Here is a 21,127-nt window from a genome sequence, read left to right on the forward strand (position 1 = left end):
TGCTCTGCCAGGGAGGGGATTGGGCAAAAGGGAGTAAAAATGCCAAAAAACTTTTTCTACTGTTTGAAGGTAGCTTTTTCTTGATTAGGTGTTCACCTGGATGCTGTAAACCTTTGACTGTTTTCCAGAGCTCCTATATTAGTTCTAAGCCAGTCTCTGGTTGTTTTCTTGATGCTTCCATGGGGTGAATGACAGCTTGGAGCTTCCTAGTCTGCAATTTTGCAGCTGTCACTCCTCCAGTGGACGGTACATTAGAAGCACTCAAATATCTAACTGCACATTACAGGGAAATGAACAGCATCACTGGTGTGAATGTCTGCAGGGAGGAAGGTACCAGGGATAATTGGGATCAGAAAAGGCCTTGGAGAAGGTATGATTTTTGAACTGAAAGAGAGGAAGGAAAAAGCCAGGAAAGCAATTCAGGAAAGCACAAAAGCAAAGACCTTGAGGTGAAGAGGAACCTGGTTTGTTCTAGGCCCTGTTGGAAGGATGGTGTGGCCAGAGCCCAGGGAGGCCTGGGGATCAGAGCACACAGGGCCCGGGGGCTGGGATGAGCAGCTCGACCTGTATTCTGTGATGAGAGCCCACGGAGGCCTTTAAGAACTAAAGAGACCTTGTGATTTTTGTTTAAAATGACAAGGCTGCATTGCAGGTAAGGCCTAGAGTGGGAGCAGGGAGACCAGTGAAGAGGCTGGTGTAGAGGCCCTGGCAAGAGATGAAGCTACAGTCTGGGAATTAAGGGTCAGTTCTTAGCAGGGGTCAGAGGAAGCAGAATTTAGTGGGAACAGCTGGCAGCATCCCTGCAGACTTTCAGAGGTGGACCAGGGAACATTCTTGGCCAAGTCAAACCAAGACTGGTGCTGGGACAAGAGGCAGGAGGGACATTTTTGTCCCTGTGGCTTCCTTTGAAGTTCTGAGCTCTGCCTCTCCCAGATGAGCCTTTCCCCAGGGAAAAGAAGACAAACTGTGTCTCTGGGATTTCAGAACCAGCCTCTGAAAGGTTTTTCAAACAGGAACTGGACCTTGAGAAGATGGGGAAGCTGGGCCCAAGGAAGGGCTGTGGCCATTGCCTCACAGCATGTGGTCCTCCTTTGGGGGAGATGAGTCAGGGACTGCATCACCCAGTTCCTGCTAATACTCAGATGTCAGCATTTTCAGTGTGTTTGAGGTTAAACGCAAGGATTCCATAATTGGGCTGGCCTGGTCAGAATCCTGAGCTTTCTGGCTCACAGAGTGATGCTGTGCTGGCCACTCCCCCTCTCTGAGTCTCAGTTTCCTCATCGGTACCACTGGGGTGATGATAGTCCTCACCACACTGGTTATTGTGAACTGTGTGAGATAACACATGACGAGCACTTAGCAAGGCGTCTGGCTCACAGTGAGTACTCAATCACTGATTTTTGCGATGACATTTCTATTTACTGTGATAAGAGTAAGTATTATCTGGGGACCCTGGTAACAATTTTAGGCACCCAGCAGAACCACAAAATCTCACTTGGTTTGGTTTGGGAGGATGTCAGAGAGTGAGCTCCACTTCCTGTTCCTTATTTAGCCACGGACCTCACCTGTTCTCAGGCCACACAGCCTATCTCTTGTCCAAAGTGAAATGTCATGGGTCAAAGAGAAGGAAAAATAACCTGTGACCAGGAGGACCACAAGGACCATTTGAGCTGGACCTTAAGGTTGGGCGGGAGCAACACAGGCCAAGACAGCAGGATGCCATTCCAGGAGAAGAGAGGAGCCACAGCCAGGGCTTAGAAGTCGAAAAATGATTCTTATTCTTTTCGGGTAGGCAGAAGAGAGTGACTCATTTTGGCCACAGTGGAGAACTTGTGATGGGATGGTGGGTACAAGGAAATGAGGTTGTAGCCAGATCATGGATGCCAGGGTGGGGGAAACTGGCCTTCACCTTAGAGGTGACAGTGGCAGGGGGTTATGACTGTTTCTGAGAAAGAGAGGGCCATCCTCAGAGCTGGACGATGTGAAGGTCACTCCATCAGCTTGAATATAGGCAAGAGGCCCAGAGACCTGCTGGAGCCTCTCTGTGGTCTAGGCCAGGGGTGTGGAGGCCCACTTTGGGCAGTGAAAATGCAGATGTAAGGAGATCCCACAGGTATGAAGGGGATAGAATCAACAGGACTTGACAACTAACTAGAAGGGGCAGGGGTGAGGGAGGACCCAAGCGTGACTCCCAGATGCCAGCTTGGGCAATGGGATGGCTGAATAGAGGTCAAGGATGGAGGCGGTTTGGGGAGGAAGATGGCGGGGGTGGGGACAGCTCTGAACACACCTTGCCTGAAGAACCCATGGGCCACCTGCACCAGCACTTGGCTCTGTAGGTCTGGACCTGGAGAGGTCTCAGGATTGGGAACAGGTATTTGACAGCATGTATTGCCCTGAGTTTGGCTGGCTTGTTGAGAAGACAGGTGAAGGAGAGGAGGCGGGGCAGGTATGCCAGTTGCTGCTCTCTCTTTGGCCTCAGCCCTGGGACAAGCTTGTCCCTCTCCTCTGCTACCCTCCCCCTCTTCTTCTCATCTCACTTCCTTCTGGCTCTTACTTAGCTGCGTCATTTTAGGGAACTTGGAAACCAGGCCCGGTGTCTTTAACTTACAAAATTATACACTCCAATGAGCCGGAAAGGGGCTTTTGGAATAATTCTATTGAAAATATGTGGGTTTTCGCCTTGAAATGATCTTCCTGAAATTATCCCCTTTCTCTCTTTATAAATATTAAAAAGAAGGAATCTGAGCTTACTGCTTCAAATCTCTATTCAGGGACTTTTTCTTCTGCCTCCCAGGAAAGCAACCAGTCATTTCTGAGGAAGAAAAGGACGAGGCTGGCGCAGTTTCCTTTAACATAACAACCCCACCCCCCTTCTGAAATCCACTTTTTGGAATACCCCTGACCAATCCCTCCTTGTTCCCCACTACAGCTAAGCTGGGATTTGCTGGAATATTGTGTGTCAGTGTGGGGGTGTGACAGAGGAGCCACTCCAGGAAAGGTGGCAAGGGGAAGGTGAGGAAGGCTAGAGAGACAGGCAGAGAGAGACGGGGAGAAGCAGGGACAGGGATGAAGGGGAGACAGAGACAGTGGCAGTGACAGAGAGACAGAGATGAGAGATATACAGAGAGATACGAAGAGACAGAGAAAGAGAGACAGAGGGACAGAGAGAGAGACAAAAAACAGAGAGGAAGACAGAAAGAGACAGGAAGGAGAAAGAGAGACAAGGACAAAGAGAGGGAGATAGAGTGACAGAGGGATGGAGAGGGGCAGGGAGAAAGACAGAGAGAGAGAGAAAGAGGGAAAGAGAGAGACAAGGCATATACACATCCACACATACCCAGAAAGAGAGGCAGGAGGGAAAGCAAGGGAAGATAGAGCAGAGACAGAGGGAGAGAAAGAGGGAGAGGGAGATAATGCTAGGGAGAAAGAGAGAGATGCGTAAGAATAGAGAGGGAGAGATGAGCTGGAGGAAGAGACATGGAGACACTGAAACCCTGGATACTGAGGATTAAAGGAGAGACAGAATATGGGCGGGGGGAGGTGGGGAGAAGAGAGAAAGAGAGAGAAAGAAGAAGCACGCTGAGGAGAGAGAAAGTAGCACACAGATGCAGAGAGACAAAAAGGGAAGACATAGGAATAGAGTAATGGGGAGGGCTGGGGAAGAGACAGAGCTAGAGGCAGAAAATGATAAAGAGAGAGAGAGGCCCAAGAATGGAGACGACGCAGATTGACAGATGGGGTAGAAAAGAGCCAGAGAAATCGCAAGTCAGGAAGGAGGCAGGGGAGAGAGGCTGACACGGAGGGGTGGATGAGGAGACCTGATGGGTTCTGCAGCCTGCATGCAGGTGCGAGTGTGTGGCTTCTGAGCACGATGGCCTCTGATGGAGGGAAGCCCCTTGTTCCCAGCCTGGCCCCTCTGGTGCCTTCCTCAGTGCCTGAGAGTGGGGTGAAGCATTGCCTGCCTTTGATGCACAGAGGGAGGGGCAGAGCAGACCAGTTAATAGGAGTGTGGTTTAGAAGACAGGCAACTCCGAGTTCAAGCATCACCTCTGCCAATCTCTGCCAACCCCCTTGGGGACTTTACTCAGTCTTTTGGAGCCTTGGCTTTCTTATCTGGAAAATGGGGACAACCATACCTATCTGCATCATAGGGTGGCCACGGTGCCTACAAGACGCCTTGCTGTAAAGGGCTTGGCACAGCACCTGAGTCAGCTGCTATTGTCCAACCTGGAGTGTAGTGTGGGCTGCAGTCTTTCTGCGATCTCATAGTCCACCAGCAGACCCCTGCTGTGTACCCCTCCAGGGGTATGGTTTGACCCCTGGAGACCTGGGGGTCAAACCATATCCCACAGGTAACTTGGAAGAAGAAATCCACAGGAGGGAAAAAAAGTAGGAAGTCTTGGTGGCTGGGAGAGTTCCAAGAGGGCATTTCAGGCAGCTGTGATGGGTTCAAGAGGAAACGGAGGCTTGGGTGCACTTCCCTGGTCTCCACCTCCTTGAAAGAGAACCCAGGGAGGAGGAAAGTGTGACCTTGAGCCGGTCCAGGGCTTCTGCCTGCCTGGCTGACCCAGAGCGGGTTGGACTCCATGCTCTGTGAGGGCCTTTGAGGTCCTAACAGTCAGGGGTTCTGGAAGTCCATGATTGTAAGCAGCCCAACTGGGGCTGGGGGGCGATGGGGAAGGGTGTCCCCTACTCCTCCACCTCCTCCTGCCAAGGCTGCGGAGTGAACAGAGGCTGCTGCCTTCTGAAGGATTTGTCACAAAGCGCGGTGGTCGGTTACCGGTTACCACATAAGCCAAGCCCTTGATCTGCTGTGTTTGAGGAAACCCTTTGTTCCTTTCAAGTCTCTATTCTCTCAGCCAGGGCTGGTGCGGAGACCGAAGCAGTGAGCTTTCTCTTTCTTCCTTTTCTTTTTGGATTTTTAAAAATAACTGGCTTGTGCATTCAGGCAGTGTTCCAGAATTGGGTTCCCAGGCTGGGGTTCAGGGCCAGGGACTCCAGCAGCCCCTTCATCCCAGGAAGGCCTCAGGGGAGGGAGAGCCTAAGGGCTGATGGGGAAGGAAGGGTACACACAGGTGCTTGAGAGAGGCTTGGGCTCAGGAACCAACACTGAGGGGAGACTGAAGATGGGGTTCTAACTCTGGCTATGCACACTACGCATGTCCACTGTATCTTCTTGTGGACCTCAGTTTTTTTCAGTGCAGGGTTGGAGGCCAGAGCAGAGATGGCCACTTTTTCCCATGGCTGAGTCCATGCCAGACATTGCTCATCAATCGCCCTTCCCCACAGAGCTTGGATGAACCCCAAGAAGTCTTTTCAATACCATGCTCTGGGTATCTACTGCCAATTGCATTTGGCATGCAAAATGAGACCTGCTTCCCGTCCTGAGAGAAGATCATCTCTGAGGCACCAGCATGAAGTAGGGATGCAATAAATATTTGTTGGATGAATGGGCACTTCTTTTTTTAGCCCTTACTTCATGCCAGGCGTTGTTCTGAGTACTGTTCTAAACGGTGAACAAAGCAAAGTTCCTGACCTCAATCTCACATGTGAGGGAGACAGGCAATAAGCAAATAAGCAGAGAAATAGATCAAATATCAGGTGGTGATCAGTGCCATAAAGAAAAGTTAAAACAACAGAGAGTGACAGGCTGTGGGTCAGTATGGGGGCACATTGTGGATAAGGTACCCAGAGATCTTCTGGGAAAGAGATATGGAGCAGACAAAGTGAGAGTCTCCTCAGAGTCCATCACTCTAGGACTTTGAGTCTAAATTTGTCTGACTCTAAGATTCTAATTTCGTTGAGTAAGATTCTAGAATCTCGTGAATCTAGGAACCTATAACTAAAATTATAGATTTTCACTGCTCTCACATTCCATGACAATGATGCTAGAATTCTGTGACTCTGAAATTCTAGGCTTCACTGATGCATCTTTTTGCTTGAATAGACCAGGATTCATTGCCTACCCTCTCCCCACTACCCCTAGGAAATAGAGCTGAAAATAGAAACAGTCAAAACAACAAGCCATTCCAGCTCTAAGTGCCATAGTAAACAAATGGTCCAATGTTGCTCTGATAGTTTAATTGCGGCAGTTCCAGACAAGCCCATTCATGAAGGATCTTTAGTTGATGGAGAGGAGGAGTGAGCACCCAGGGAAGGGAGGCTTGTAGGTGGGCACTTGGGGGAGGTCTGCGTCACCACCCCAGCTGAGGATGACGCTCTGGGGAGCCTGTTGGGTTTCAGCAGCCAAAGCATTGGTGTTTGGATCAGGCCCCTTTGCCTTTAAGGATCACAATGGTGGCTATTTTAACTGGCAAAGTAAAGAAGGGTCTCTTTGAGAATGTGGTATTAGAGCTAGATTGGAAGACTTAAGAAGATACTAGGTTGACAGAAATCCAGGGAAGTGAGTCCCAGGCAAAGGGGAAGAGCAGATTCAAAGGTCCTGAGGTGAGAGAGAGCTTGGCAGGTTCCCCAAGTACTCAGAGCGTAGGACAGAGAGGAGACGATATCAGAGGGATAAGCAGGGGCTGTGTCCTATAGGGGTTTGGAGGTCAGGGTTAGGAATATGGAAGCCACTGGAAAGATTTTAACAGGGGAGTGACATGATATAACTCCATATTCAAAAGATTCCTAAGTGCTTTGAGTAGAAGAGACTACTGGTGGCAACAGTGGAAACTGAAAGACCAGTGAGAGTCCCCAGTGTTTCAGTGAGAAATGATGGTGGTTTGGATTTAGATGGTGGCAGTGGGTCCATCTGTTTGTCTACCACTTTGTTCTTCCCTCCTTTCTTCCATTCTTCTATCTCTTCATCCATCCATCCATTCACCCACCTGCCCATCCATTCATCCATCCATCCATTCACCCACCTGCCCATCCATTCATCCATCCATCCATTCACCCACCTGCCCATCCATTCATCCATCCATCCAGCCAGCCACCCACCCATCCATCCATCCATCCATCCATCCATCCATCCATCAACCCACGCACGCATCCACCCACCCACCCACCCATCCATCCACCCACTCACCCATCCATCCACCCACTCACCCATCCATCCACCCACTCACCCATCCACGCATCCATCCATCCATTAACTAAACACATTGTGTCTATGGGGAGTCAGGTACAATGCTGAACAAGAATGAAATAAACATGGTTCCCAGCCTAAGGGGATTACAAAACAGCAGGGCACACAAAATTGCAATGTAATGTTATGAATGCTCCAGCTAAGGAATGCATAAGCACCGAGAAAGCTCATGGGAGGTAATTCCCTATGCTTTGTCCTGGAGGAGATGCTGATATTTGAGTTGGGCCTTTTGAAGGACACAGGAGTTGGACAGGCAGCAGAAGAGTGTTCCTGGCAGGGGCACACAGCTTGAGTAGAAAGCAAGGAGGTAGCATGAGTGAGCATGGCCTGTTCTGGAAATGTATAACTGTCTATGTTGGTTGAATCAACAGTTGTGAGTGGGGATACTGATGGGAGAGGAGTTTGGGTCAACTTGGGAAGACACGGAGCAGCATATGCCTATGAGTGGGCCTGCCCCTTCCTGCTCGGCTTGGCCTGCCCCTATCAGAGCTGAATAATTGAATTAAGTACCAGCTCTTAAACAAGATGCAGCTGTTTAGCAGATGTTGCTTACACCCCAGATGGAGGTGCATCTTGGCGACGGGCACAACATTTCCAAGGCATCTAATTTGTGAGGCTGTGGAGAGGAAAGAACTTCAAGATGCTGGCATTATTATTTAATAACCATCATTCATTACACACCCCCTCCCTCCAGCACCACTGCATGTCAAACATTTCTGCTGGATTCAGACTGGAGGCATAGAGGCGGGCTGGCAGGTGGGCTTGGGGGTTGAACTTGCTGGTTCTTATTCAGAAAAACAAGAGAAGAAAAGGGAAAAAAAATCATCAATCCACAAAGCCTTCAAGAACTTTTATAATAATGGAAAATGACTTCTCTTGCATTTTTCATAAAATGGGTACAAATAATAACTGCTATTGATTGAACCCCCACTCAGAGCCAGGGGCTATGCTGGGTGCATCTTAGACATTGCCTCCAATTCCCTAATCCTCCCAACAGCCACGCACTGTCCTACCTCAGGGACTTTGCCCTTGATGTCTCCTCCAACTGGGCTTCCTGCAGACACCCACATGGCTAACTCCCCAGCATCCTTCAGAGCTTCACTTAACTGTCAGCTCCCTAGAAAGGCCCTCCCTGACCACCACTCCCTGAAATAATGTCCTCCACATTCTTGACCTCCTTCTCTTGCTTTTTTTTCATCACCTGATATACGTACATTTGTTAATTGTCTGTTTCTTTCTTTTAGATTTTAAGCTTCCAAGGACAAGGATTTTCGTTTCATTCATTGTGGCCTCCCCAGCAGTCAAAACAATGCTTGACACAGGACAGAGTTCCTTTTTTCTTTTTTGAGACGGAGTCTGGCTCGGTTGCTCAAGCTGGAGTGCAGTGGCACGATCTCGGCTCAGTACAACCTCTGTCTCCTGGGTTCAAGCGATTGTCCTGTCACAGCCTCTGGAATAGCTGGGATTATGGGTGCGTGCCACCATGCCCAGCTGTTTCTTTCTTTCTTCTTCTTCTTTTTTTTTTTTTTTTTTTTGGTTATTTTCAGTAGAGATGGGATTTCACCATGTTGGCCAGGCTGGAATCCGACTCCTGACCTCAGTGACCCACCTGCATCAGCCTCCTGAAGGGCTGGGATTACAGGCATGAACCACCGTGCCCGGCCCAGAGTTCTATAAATATTTGTTCAATGGGTGGGTGAATCATCAGTGGGTCTCACAAAAAGATGTAGCAGAAGAGTGTCAGGAAGATAAAATCTCTTTCCTAGGCATTACACAGCCAGCAAAGAGCAAGCTGGGATTTGAATTCAGCTCTAATTCTAAAGCTCTGCTCTTTTCATTAAGGACTTTGTTTTTCTTCTCCATAGCACTTATTTCTCCTTCTCCTTCTCCTTCTCCTTCTGACAGAGTCTTGATCTGTCACCAGGCTGGAGTACAGTAGTGTGATCTCAGCTCACTGCAACCTCTGCCTCCCAGGTTCAAGCGATTCTCATGCCTCAGCCTCTCCAGTAGCTGGGATTACAGGCATGTGCCACCACACCCTTGTATTTTTAGTAGAGATGGGGTTTCACCATGTTGATTAGGCTGGTCTCGTACTGCTGACCTCAGGTGATCCACCCCGCTCAGCCTCCCAAAGTGTCGGGATTACAGGCGGGATTACAGGTGTGAGCCACCACGGCCGGCCCACTTACTTATTTATCTATTCACGTGTTTAATGTCTGTGCTTCCCACTACAATGGCAGCTCCACTGAGGGCTGAGTTCATCTGTTTTGTTCATAGCTGAATCCCCAGCCCCAAAACAGTACCTGGCACCCAGGAAATGCTTCATAAATATACGCTGAATGAAGGAAAGAGGGTCTGGGATACGGGAGGCTGGAGGTGTTCACACCCTTGCTGGGTCTCCGACTGGGTGAGACGGTGAGGAGCGCCAAGATGTTTTCCACTTCCCTAACCCCTCCCACATACAGACTTCTTATTTACTCTTGGAAGCAATGCTGCAAGGGAAGTAGTATCCAAACCATTTTACAGATGGGCAAATTGAGGCTTAATCAGAGAAATGATTTGCCGTTCTCAAGGTCACCCAGCTAGTAAGTGTCAGAGCTGGGATTTAAACCCAGGCCTCCAGAGCTCACTTGTCATGCAAAAGGGACCCTTAGTGCTTGCTAGCTCTGCCCACCCAAAGGCAACAGTTAGAAGGTCCAGAAGGTCCATTCACAATCTGTGTGTTTCCCCTTCAAGGTCAGGGGTGTCAGCACCAAGGTGAAACTCACACTTAATTCACAACTCCCAGTTTTGTCCATTTCAGTGAAAACTTTCATGTTATTTTAACCCAAATCCCCTGTCGACTTCAATGAAAGCTTTGAATCCGTGAGGAAGGTCAGAAAGGGTTTTTTGGAGGTAGCACAGGCGCCCAAAGGAAATCATATTAGCATATTCATTATCATCAGGGCCCTTTGAATGTGTTTTTGAGCTGTTCCCTTCAAGTGACTGGAGACAATGGCTCCTTTCTGTTCACAAATTCCTGGGCTTGAAGTGGGCTGTGGCCAGCTCCTGTGTGCTTCTCTGCACTTTCCAAATGGTCACAGTGAACCCGCGTTGCATAAGGTAACGGGGAGAATGTCATCCACTAGGCGTGCTGGTGGTGAATGAATGAGGCTCTTTGTCTGGGTTTGGAAGAAATATCTCCTCAAGTCACTTAGGCAGCTGTGGTGGACCCCAAAGATGGGCTCAGGTAACAAAATATGTTGTTAAACTGTCTTCTAAGGAGGCTGGACCCTATTAACAGGAGGTTCCTGAGTGTGGCAAAGAGTCGGGGCTGGGACTGGGGTAACAAGGTAGTTGCTCAACTCTGGCAAGTGCCAGGATCACCCAGGGAGCATTTAGCATCAATCAGTGTCCAGCACCACCTCACCAGGCCATCTGGACGCAAATCTTGGGAAGTGGGGGAACAAACAGGCATCAAAGGTTTGTAAGTGTCCCCAGATGCAAATAGGCAGCTAGTAAGTAGAGCAGAACGCCTCTCTCCTCCAATCAGAGGGAAGGAGAAAAGAGAAGTTGTGGGTGGGGTATAGTGGGGAGGGAGGGCTACAGGAAATCCTCTGGGCATGTATTGGGAAAAGAGAACTTCAGGGAAAAATGCTTTTTTTTTTCTCTCTCTCTCTAAAGAAAATTCTCCAACTGCAGAAAGTGGAGACAACAGTACAGTGACCCTACATGCTTGTTACCAGCCTCACCTGTCACCCACATGGAGTCCTTCCCATTTGTGGGGTTTCCAGGTGTGTGCCTGTCCCAGAGAGGCCATGTGGCCCACTGTCCCAGAACCTTCCTTCTGTAAAGCCCACGCCACTCCCCAGTGATTCTGACAGTAGATCCTTGGTGGGAACACAGAGCCCCAGCTCTCAGCCTGGACAAGCTTTAACAGAAAAGCCAGCAACTGGGACACAAGTCCTTTTGTATTAAGGGTAAAAAAAAATAGTTCTAATTAAAAAGAAATCCCCACCTATTTGGACTAATTCCTCCATGACTAGCTTCTCCTTAGTTCTCCTGTTTTCGGACAGGGCCTGAGGCTGATTTCCCCTGAATAGGATCAAAGAAGCGAGGGGACTAGCCAAGGGCTTGGAACACCCAGAGGGTAGCTGCTGGGGGCGTGAGAACTGAGTAGGGATGGCTCCAGGAAGTCCTCTTATGTGTGCTTCTTTGTTCTTTTGACAAGGATTTGCTGAGCACCTACTATGCGCCAGATGTTGTGTTCTAGGTAAGGGGGATACATCTGATGGAAGAAGGTGCTTCCCTAGACGTAGCTTACATCCCAGTGTGGGAGATGACAAGAAACAGTAAGTCAAATCTACCGCATGTCAATAGATGGTGTTAAGTGCTACAAAGAAAGTTAAAGCAGGGAAAGAGACTGGGGAAGGACTGCTGGAGTGGGTGGTAATTTTTAATGAGGTACCCAGGAAAGGCGTCTCTGCAGACCCACACAAGTGAGAGAGGGAGCCCTGCTGGAGGGGCATTCCAGGCAGAGGGCACAGCAGATGCAAAGCCCCACGGGTGGGAGTTCTCCTTCCAGGAGGGTGAGCACCCTTGAGTGGTTGGAATAGAGGAAGGGCTGGGGAGAGTGCAGGGAGGTGAGGTCAGGGAGGCAGGTCTGTAGGGGAAACTGAGGAGGTCGGACTGTGTGACTTAGGAGGCCTTTGTTTTTCCTTTGAGTGAGAAGGGCAGTGATGAGTGGGTTTTGAGCAAGAGGATTGCAAGCTCTAGCTTAGGTTTTAACAGGACATCTCTGCTGAGTTAAGAACAAGTTGTAGAAGGCAGGCCAGAGGCAAGAGGAGGCTGTTGTGTCACTCCAGGTGACAGACAATAGTGGGTCAGACTAGGGTGGTCATGGAGGGCATGGATACGTTTAGAAGGAAGAGCCAATGGAATTTGTGGACTGCAAGAATGTTGGAATATGACTCAGGACAATCAGGGCTGACTCCAAGGTATTTGATCTAAGCAACTAGAATTATAGAGTTGGCATTTCCTGATATGAAAATCCTGCAGAAGGGGTGGGCTTTGGAGGCACAATCAGGAGTTCCATTTTGGACAGGTGAGATGTGACATGCCTGCGTAACACAGATGGAGCTGTGGAGTTAGTAGCTGGGCATGAGGCTGGAGTACAGGGGAGACGCCTGGCCCAGAGTCACCCCAGATACTGAGTGAGATCACTAAGGGTGTGATTGTAGACGGTGAGACGTGGACTAAGGTTCTGATATAATAGGAACTGGGCCAGGCCATGTCTTCTGGGCCTCATCACCTGGGGTTGATGGAGGGATGTCCTGATCCTACCTCCCTCTCCATTCACCACTTCCAATTCGTAGCATTTACCCTAAAGATAAATGGGAGAGCTGAGCTAGCCTAATTTTGGTTGAAAAGAGCAGAGCCTCTCTCCTAACTTGAGCCATGGGGGGTTGTTGTAAAGCTACATGCAGGGACTGGAAGGCAGGAATTTTGACCACACATCACAGAATACAATTTAGCTACTGGAACATCATTCAGGACCCAGTGCTCTGGGACTGAGTTAGTTCATAGTCATCTCAGGAGCAGAGGTTTGTCAAACTTCTCCTCCCCCTTGTCTGTCTTGGAATTTTGGCTTACTCATTGCCCCTGCGCCTTCACATTTGTTTGAATTATGTCATTTTTTAGGGTCTTTCAGCTTGCAGGCATTATCCCAGCTCTTTGTGGTCCAATTCAAACTGGCAGCCACCATCACTGCTGATGAGTTTAGTTAACTGGGCTCAGCCCTGCTGGGTGGAGCTTCTGTCCCAGGCTGTATCATAGGCTGCTCAGCCTCTATTTTGGCAGTCTTTGGGTCAGGTGGCTCTTCCTGCCCCCACCAGGTGTTGTGGAAGTGTGGAGATATCGGGTAAGAATTCAAGGTCAACAACACTAATGTCAACAGTAATAATAACAGCATGGCTATGTAGACTGCATCAGACAGACTGGGTTCCGGTTCAAGCCCAGCTCCCACCACTTACTATGACCTTGGGCAGCTTGTTCAGCCTAACTGCATCCCCATCTCTACATCTACACTTGAGAAATAATAATGTTAACTACATCTTAGCATTGTGGTGAGGAGTATATAAACTAATCAAGAAGACTCTTATGGCATATAATTTAATCAGGGCTCAAAAAATACCAGTCACTCTTACGACTATTGGCTGAACAGTTCTTCTGCACTAAATGAGGTGCTTTAAAGGTGCACATTCTTATTTGATTCCTTATAAAATCCCAATGAGATAGTTTCTTTTTTCAGCCCCACCTTATAGCTGTGAAAGTGGAGGCAGAAGTGATGTGACTTATTCAAAGGTCCTTCAGCTAGTATAAGATGAAGCTGGGACACTGAAACACAGGTTTGTCTGGTTTCAGAACTGGTGGTCTCACTGTGCCCTCCCCCCTACCCCAGTGGGGCATCTATATGTGAACACTCACCCTGGGCCACTTCCTCTGCAAGACTGTGGGCAGGAGCCCCCCAGAAGGTGCAGGGCACTCCCTGATCTCCCACAACCCCACCCCCTACCCCAGATCTTTCTGCCTTCCAAGGAGATAATGCCTAGTCTTCTAAATACCACACTGCTCCAGTGGGACTGTGCTCCTCACCTGCTCTGGCCTACAAAGGCCATTCCTGTTCCTTGTCCTGTGTGGTCCTCAACATTTCAATTACTTAGCAAAGCAGGGATTATTTCCTCCCATGTGACAGATGCAGAAACTGAAATTCACCAAAAGGATGGAACTGTCTCCTCCCCAGTCCTTACAAGGAGCATTTGGAGAAAGGCAAAACTGAACTTGAGAGGAACAGGGAGTCACTGCATGTCCTCAAAGAGGGGTGAGAAGAAGGCAAGAAAGACTGCGGTCAGAACAGAGAAGCTTGGAACTGGAGTGGAAAGGTGCCTCATTTAACTGGGCCTGTGCCCTGGTTAGCAATGTAGCCAGTTCTGCAAAGCCTCCTCCATACTTGGGGTTCAGGCAGGGTGTAAAGGAAATAGAATGATATGAATTCCTGGTGCCAGTTTAATTTCATGAAATATGCCAGCATGGCCCTGGGGCTTGATGCAGGCTTCCCTACTGAAGGATCACAGCGGGAAGGGAGCATCTGCAGGCTCTTGGCTCACATTTGTCGCCTGTAACCTTCACACACCAGGCACAAGTCTTGCCCATGCGCCGGGACTGTCATCAGTAAACAGTCCCTGAGCTTCACATGTATGGATTTCACAGCACAGCTCTGGAATCTGACAGTTGAGGGTTTGAATCTCAGCCTTGCACCTACGCACTGTGTGGCCCGGAGCAAGTCGTTTAACCTGTCTGGGTTTCTGCTTCCTCATCTGTGATCCTCCCTCAGTGGGATACTGTGGAGATCAAGTGAGATATGTTCGTTTAGTGCTTGACACAGGGCCTGGTGTGTGGCGAACGCCATTATTGTTCCACACAACACAAAACAATTCGGACACTTGCTGTTGGCATAGGAATGATTAAAAGATATACGGTATAGGAACATAACAAATAATAAAAAAGGAAAGATTATTTTGATGACAGAGTGGAGGATGTGTTAGGAAGGAGAAGACTAGTATTGAAACATCTCTGCTAGGAATAGTGTTTGGCTGTTGGTAGCAAAGAAAAAAAAAAACCACCTAACCATGGAACAGATTTTAGTTGTCCTCAATACCTATGCTCCCCTTCTTCCTTAGTCAACAAAATCCCCAATTTTCATTGGAGTACATGGCATGCCTCCTGAAATAAAGATTACAGTTTCCAGTTTCCCTTCCATATCCTAGGTATGCCCATGTAAGTTCTGGCCAGTGGAAAATGTTGTGTGTGACTTCTAGAAAATGTCTTAAAAGGGAGGGTAAACACCTTCCTCCACCCGTCCTCCACACTTTCTGGAATTTGAGACATGATGACTACATCTCAAGTAGCTCGGACCATGTGATGAGTTAAAGATGGCCGTGGATTCTTTGATCCTCCTCCCTTTGAGAGGAGGAGTCATTTTTCCCTGTACTTAAATCTGGGCTGACCTGTGACTTCTTTGACCAATAGATTATGGTGGAAATAATGCCATACCCATTCCAGGCCTAACCTCTAGGAGGACTGGCAGTTTCTGCTATGGCCTCTGGGAGCCCATGAGCTGCCATGAAAAAGGTCAAACTACCCTGCTGGAGACACCCACCTGGAGAAGCCCTGGGATTCCATGGAGAGGCAGAGGGACCCAGCTGAGCTCAGTGTTCCAGCCATCCCCACGAAAGCACCAGGCATCTAAGTGAAACCATCTTGATCCTCCAGTGTAGCCCAATCAGCACCTGAATATCACTGAATGACTCTAGTCAGTGCTCCATGGATCACTGAAGGATCACTCAGCTGAGCCTTGCCCAAATTTCTGACTCACAAAACTGTAGACAATACAATGGTTGTTGTTTGGGGGCAGTTTGTTATGCTGCAGCAATAAATAGCCAGAACAGACCAAGAGGTAGAAGTTGTTTGCTGAAAATGTTGCAAAAATTATACCAGTCCTTACCTAGCTACCTCCAGATTTCTTGCTACATAAAAACAAACAAACAAACAAACAAACAAATCCCTATTTAAGCCTTGTTGACACCTTGGGCTATTGCTCAGTCCTCAGTTTTCCATTTGTTAAATGGAGCGTTAGCTCCTGTCTTATTACTTCCCAAAGGTGCCTGAGAGGGTAGAGTAAGAATGAAGAAGAGAAGGCCTTTTTCATGTAATATAAACAGTGCTCACGTCCCCGAAAATCAGTGAGTGACATAATCAAACAGTTATAATATATTTAATGTGGTCATAATGGGTGTGAACTTGTCATGAACCAATTGCAATGGATTTTGGAATCAGACACGTTAGAGCTTCAGGCTCTCAGCTCTGCTAGACAAATTTCTTACTTGACAAATAGGATCAGTCATTAAATCTCTAAGCCTTAGTTTCCTCATCAATAAAATACAGACGACGTGATTTCCCTCCATTGAGTCTGTGTGAGGATTAAACTAAATGAGATTAATCCATCTATTTGATAAATATTGAATATCTCCTAGGGTCTAGGCCAAACACACCCCTGATATTGGTGGCCACTTACCCTTAAATCTAAATATTTAAAAGTTATAAATCAAACCAATACCTTCTCTTAAATGTTCTATCCTTCTCCTCAATAAGTATAACTTCTCAGCAGCCTGAAAGGCCAGGATCGATTTGGAAACAGACTTCTTAGATACTTGCACTGACATGTGGTGGTGCTGGGGAGAGCCAGCCCCATCCCCTGGTTGCTTATTTCCCAGCCTATAACCTGCCACCTTCCCTTCTCATCCCCAGCTCCATCCTGTACCGTGTACACCTCACCTGCATGTGTGTAGACATACCAGGCTGCAGGTCCAAGCTCCATCCACACCCCATGCTCAGCAGTGCCCCTTAGCTACACCCTGGGTTTAGTGTTCTGCCTCCAGACAATAGACCAGGAAGAGGCCTGGCAGCAGGCTTGGGACTTTTAGGAAGGGAGCTCAGGAATCCTAGGAATCTGTAGTACTCTAGACAAGGAGCAAAGACTTGGATGGGTATATCCCTCTGGCACTGCAGACTCTCTAGCCTGTGGGGACGTACGCAGCTGGAGGCTGGCCAGGGCACAGCTCCGCTTGCCTGGGTCCAAGGATGGGCTGGTCAGCCTGTGCTAGGTGCTGCACATACATGAGTAGATGAAGCAGATACCACCCCTGCTTCTCCTACTCAAAGGTGAAGACACATCCCTGAAGTCGGGGCCTCAGTCTCAGCCCTTTCTGTAAGATGAGGGCTTACCTGATCTGACATCAGGTAATGCTGGAGACTTGGTGAATGTCCTCAGGAATCTCCTAGAAGCCAGGAGGCCAGATGAGGTGGGGCATGCTTAAGGCCTGAGTAATCAACTTCCTCCTTGAACTCAAGGCTGGTAGGGCAGGAACGGCATCCACCCTCTAGTCGAACTCCATCCACCCAACTCCTTCAGTGGCCGTAACAATAAAACTTCCCATCACACCTAGAATGAAAGTCCAGCTCTTTGCCGAGACCTGCAAAGCCTGCTACTCTCAGCTCCTGACCATCTCCTCTCCTTATTGCTGCTCACTGAGTTCCATCCTTATGTTCATGAAACCCCACATGTACTCTTCCACCTCAAGGCCTTTGCCCTTGCTGTTTTCTCTGCTGGACATGCCCAGCTCTTTGCAAGGCTAGTTCCTCTTATTGTGCAGGCCTCAGCTTAGACACTCCCTTGCATAGAGATGGCCATTGACATCCTTTTAGGAGCAGCTCCTATCTAGCCCCAACTCTCTCTTAAGTGTGTCACCACTTTACTTCCTTCCTCATACAGCTAAAAGTGGTGTAATGGAGTGTGCAAAAGCTTCCACTTGGGGCTGGACCGGCTGGGTCGAATATTGCTGGGCCCAATATTCTCAAGTGCCCAGCCTACCTACTGCACACTTGAGGCTATTGTTCAACCTAGTTCCCCACATACTGTCCAACCTGTTTCTCCACATATTGTTCAACTTCCTATTTCCCCTGAATAGATTATTCAACCTGCATTTTCCTATCTGTGCAAGGGAGTGAGGATTACATGACCTAATGTGCATATAGCATAGAGCACAGGCTGGCACAAGCGTTGCAGTGGTGTTTGCTATGATATCAACACTTGTTGCTGTTTGAAATTATTTTGTCTGTATGTTTCTTGTTTATTTCCCTCTTCTCTCTGACAGGCAAACTCCCCACAACAGCCACCTCAACGCTGCCTCCCACAGTGCTTGGACAAAATAATTACAGCAAGGAGCGGGCACTCCTTATACAGGACATCCCAATGCAGGTGGGGAAACTGAGGGGGAGTTGGAGGTTCCTTGCCCTCGGTGATGCGGTGTGAAGGCATCCAGGCACCAGCCCCGCCGCGTGAGCCGCCGCGTGAGCCGCCGCCTGCACCGCTTCTCGCGGACCCCAACCGAGCCGCGCTTCTCGCGCCGCTACTGCGGGTTTCCGCGGCGCCGGTGTTTTTGTTCCCGGCGCGGCGCGTTTTAGTCGTTCAGGCCGAATCAAGCGAAGGCGGAAAAGCGGCGCGCAGCCCGCGTCGGCTGCAGTTTCGTCCTCCTGGTTCCCGGTGCGCTAACAAAGGCATTTGCATGAAAACAGAAACCCGGTTTGCAGAAAGGACCCGTTGGCGGGGTGTTTCGTGCGCTCCAGTGCCCTACTGCTGCGCCCCCTTCCCGAGGTGGGGAAGAAGCGAAGTGTGGGGACTGGCCCAAGACACGGCTCGGCAGGCGGGGACCGGGACGCTGCGGCCCGAGCGACCCCCTTCTCTGCCCCCTTCCCAGGCCGGCGGAAACGGCCGTCTCGGGCGTGGGCGCGCTTCTGCAGACTCATCCGGACGTTTTACCCAGGCGTGCGGCCAGGGCGCCCGGGGCCTTGGGGAGCCGGCGCCTGCGTGCGGACCGCAGCAAAGCGGAAGGAGCGGCGGCAGTGGCTCCTTCAGCACAGGGGCGCAGCCTCCGGGCTCGCCTTGCGCCACTCTGGGCCTCGGTCTCTTCGCATGTTCGACAGGGACGCAAGAATGTCACAACGCCTATCTGCAGGGGGAGGCGGGCTTCCCAGAGGCGTGCCGGCGCGTGGCTCGCAGAGGGGCTCAGTGAATATCCGCTGCGTTGGCCCTTTCCAAAGCTTTTCCTTAGCCGCTTCTCCTTTGGCCCTTTCCAGAGCTTTTCCTTAGCCGCTTCTCCTTTGAAACCCTAGTTTTCCCCAGCAGCCCTTGGAGGCAGGATAAGTGGTAAAAGCAGAGAATTAGGAACCGGGGAACCCTGGATTCAAATCCTGCCCGCCGCTGACTAGCTGTGTAACCCAGGGCAAGTTACTCAGCCTCTGGAGGCCTCGGCTTCCTCATCTGTAAAATGGGGCATAACACAGTCCAGAAAGTGCTTAGTTCCGCAGTGTCACAAAGCAAGTGTTTAATTCATTCTTAAAATTATCACTTCCAGCTGTGGGACAGGCGCAGGGTAGAAAGGGGTTTTCTTAAGGTCACAGGCGGAGTCAAAGGCAAACCCTCCGGGTCTTCACAAGTAAGGCTTGTGAAGCAGCAAGTCTTCAGCAGCCTGAAGGGCAAGTTCCCCAGATGGTTTTATCCACCCTGGTAGATGTGAGCGGTAAGGAGCGCCGGCGCATCTCCACCTCTCTCCGCAAAGACGCACAAGCAATGGCTGGCGAATCTACTGCCTGGAATGGGGTTCTTGGGTAGAGACCATTTTTTGTTGGAAAAAGAAGAAGAAAGAAAGAAAGAAAACAAACAAACATGCAAACAAAAACGGAAAGCCAGAGCCTTTTATGTAGGAGCCAGCCTGCTATTCAGGGCCGACCACCGTCTCTCCGCAATTCCTCCCCGGGAAGGAAGCCTCGCGCTGCCCTCCAGTGGCAGGCGAGGTAGTGTCGCCTGGGCGAAGCTCACAAACAAGGGTTTACCAGAGAAACCAGCTTCACTCTGCGCGGGTGGGGGCTGTCGGGGAGAGAGCAGAGAAAATCGGAATGGTTCCCTGACTGCTGTTTTTTCGTCCCGGTGGATCTTGGGAGTCTTGGAAAGAGAATAATAAGGCTCTCTGAATTTGAAAGGCATAGGAGTTGTTACATTCTGGTTTTATTTATTTTTGAATAGATAACACATTTACACGATTCAAAAGATAAAAAAGAAGATAGCGTGAAAAGGAAGTCTCGCTTCCACTCTTGTTCTCCAGGCACCCAGTTCCCCTTCCTAGAGACAGCCATTGTTACAGGTTTCTGTGTACCCTCCCGGAGATAGTCTATGCAAATACAATTATTTTACAGGATCAATAGTAGCTTGCCCTATATACTCTTCTGCCTCTTGCTGCTTCGCTTAAAAATGCATCATGGAGTTTGTTCCATGTTGATTCACATGGGGCTGCCTCATTCTTTTGAATAGCTGCATAATATTCCGTTGTTTGGCTCTCCTGTAATTATTTGATCAGTGTTCTATTGCTGAGCCTTGAGGCTGCTCCTAATCTTCTCTAATCACAGTGTGTTACGACAAATAACCACCTACATGCATTGTTATGCCTAGGTGCCAGTGAGGCACATAGCTATTGCGGTATAACAAACCACTCCAAAATTCAGTGGCTTTAAACAGAAAGCTTTTCATATTGCTCATGTGGGTCAGCTGGGTAGCACTGCTGATCTGGGCCAAGCTCAGCTAACTTTGCATTTGCTGCTTGTATCTTGGATCAGAGAGGGTGAGTCTGCTGGGGCTGGTGTATTTGGAATGGCCTAAATCACATGTCTGGCAGTCGACTGGCTATCAGCTAGGGTTAGAGAGGTGTTCAGGCTATGTGTCCCTCAACGTCTGGCAACATGCAGTGCCTCCTGAGACTATAACTGGTGTGAATTTACATCCATTACATTCTATTGGTCCAAGCATGTCACAAGCCATCCCAGATTCGAGAGGTGGGGAAATAGAAATCACTTCTCCCAGGGAGGAGTGGCAAAGTCACATTGCAGAGTATGATGCAAGGGCCCTGAAGCATTGCAGTCATTTAAAAATATATTTATAATATTATAGTTAGCATTATGGTGAAAAAACCTGATAAACATTACCTTTGCCATTACCTGACAGACGTTACCTCAAGCCTCAAGGCTCAGCAACAGAAGACTGATCAAATAATTAACAACAATAATAATTAACAATAATTTCAACAGAAGACTGATCAAATAATTAACCAGGTGATCAAGGTTAACATTAAGTGATATTGATATTGATAGTATATTCTCTTGATATAACTTGTTGAGAATGACACTGTACCTCTGTGGTTTTCCTCCCCCAAACCAGTCTGATAATAAGCCCAGTCTAATAATGAGAATAGCCTCATGTCATAGCCGCTATGCACAGCCTCCACTTAAGGGATGGGGAATTATGCTTCACTTCCTTGAGGGGGCAGTATGTAATAAGTTATAATAAGAATTCTTCTGCTGTTTGTTTATTCAGTCATTTATTATATC

At 48.9% G+C, this 21,127-nt stretch overlaps 1 protein-coding gene across 3 annotated transcripts; it reads left to right on the forward strand.

Moving 5' to 3' along the window:
- The first annotated feature begins 201 nt into the window (after positions 1-201).
- LOC117068567 lies at positions 202-19,808 on the forward strand. 3 transcript variants are annotated; one of them, XM_033185925.1, is made up of 2 exons: positions 202-1,378; positions 17,845-19,808. In XM_033185925.1, exon 2 carries the CDS (start codon positions 17,992-17,994, stop codon positions 18,760-18,762), a length of 771 nt encoding a protein of 256 aa, XP_033041816.1. In that variant the 5' UTR covers positions 202-1,378; positions 17,845-17,991; the 3' UTR covers positions 18,763-19,808. The 3 variants fall into 3 exon arrangements, 2 of the variants coding, with proteins under 2 accessions (XP_033041816.1, XP_033041815.1); XR_004431172.1 differs by lacking the exons at positions 202-1,378; positions 17,845-19,808 and adding exons at positions 1,413-1,788; positions 5,293-6,891; XM_033185924.1 differs by lacking the exon at positions 202-1,378 and adding an exon at positions 1,422-1,788.
- Positions 19,809-21,127: the final 1,319 nt, after the last annotated feature.

This window comes from Trachypithecus francoisi, unplaced genomic scaffold (assembly GCF_009764315.1).
Source record: "Trachypithecus francoisi isolate TF-2019V2 unplaced genomic scaffold, Tfra_2.0 Lachesis_group21, whole genome shotgun sequence".
Classification (NCBI taxonomy): domain Eukaryota; kingdom Metazoa; phylum Chordata; class Mammalia; order Primates; family Cercopithecidae; genus Trachypithecus; species Trachypithecus francoisi.

What these genes read in the sequence shown, in the direction of transcription:
- LOC117068567 (XM_033185925.1), top strand. Translation starts at nt 17,992, where the DNA reads ATGCGGTGTGAAGGCATCCAGGCACCAGCCCCGCCGCGTGAGCCGCCG.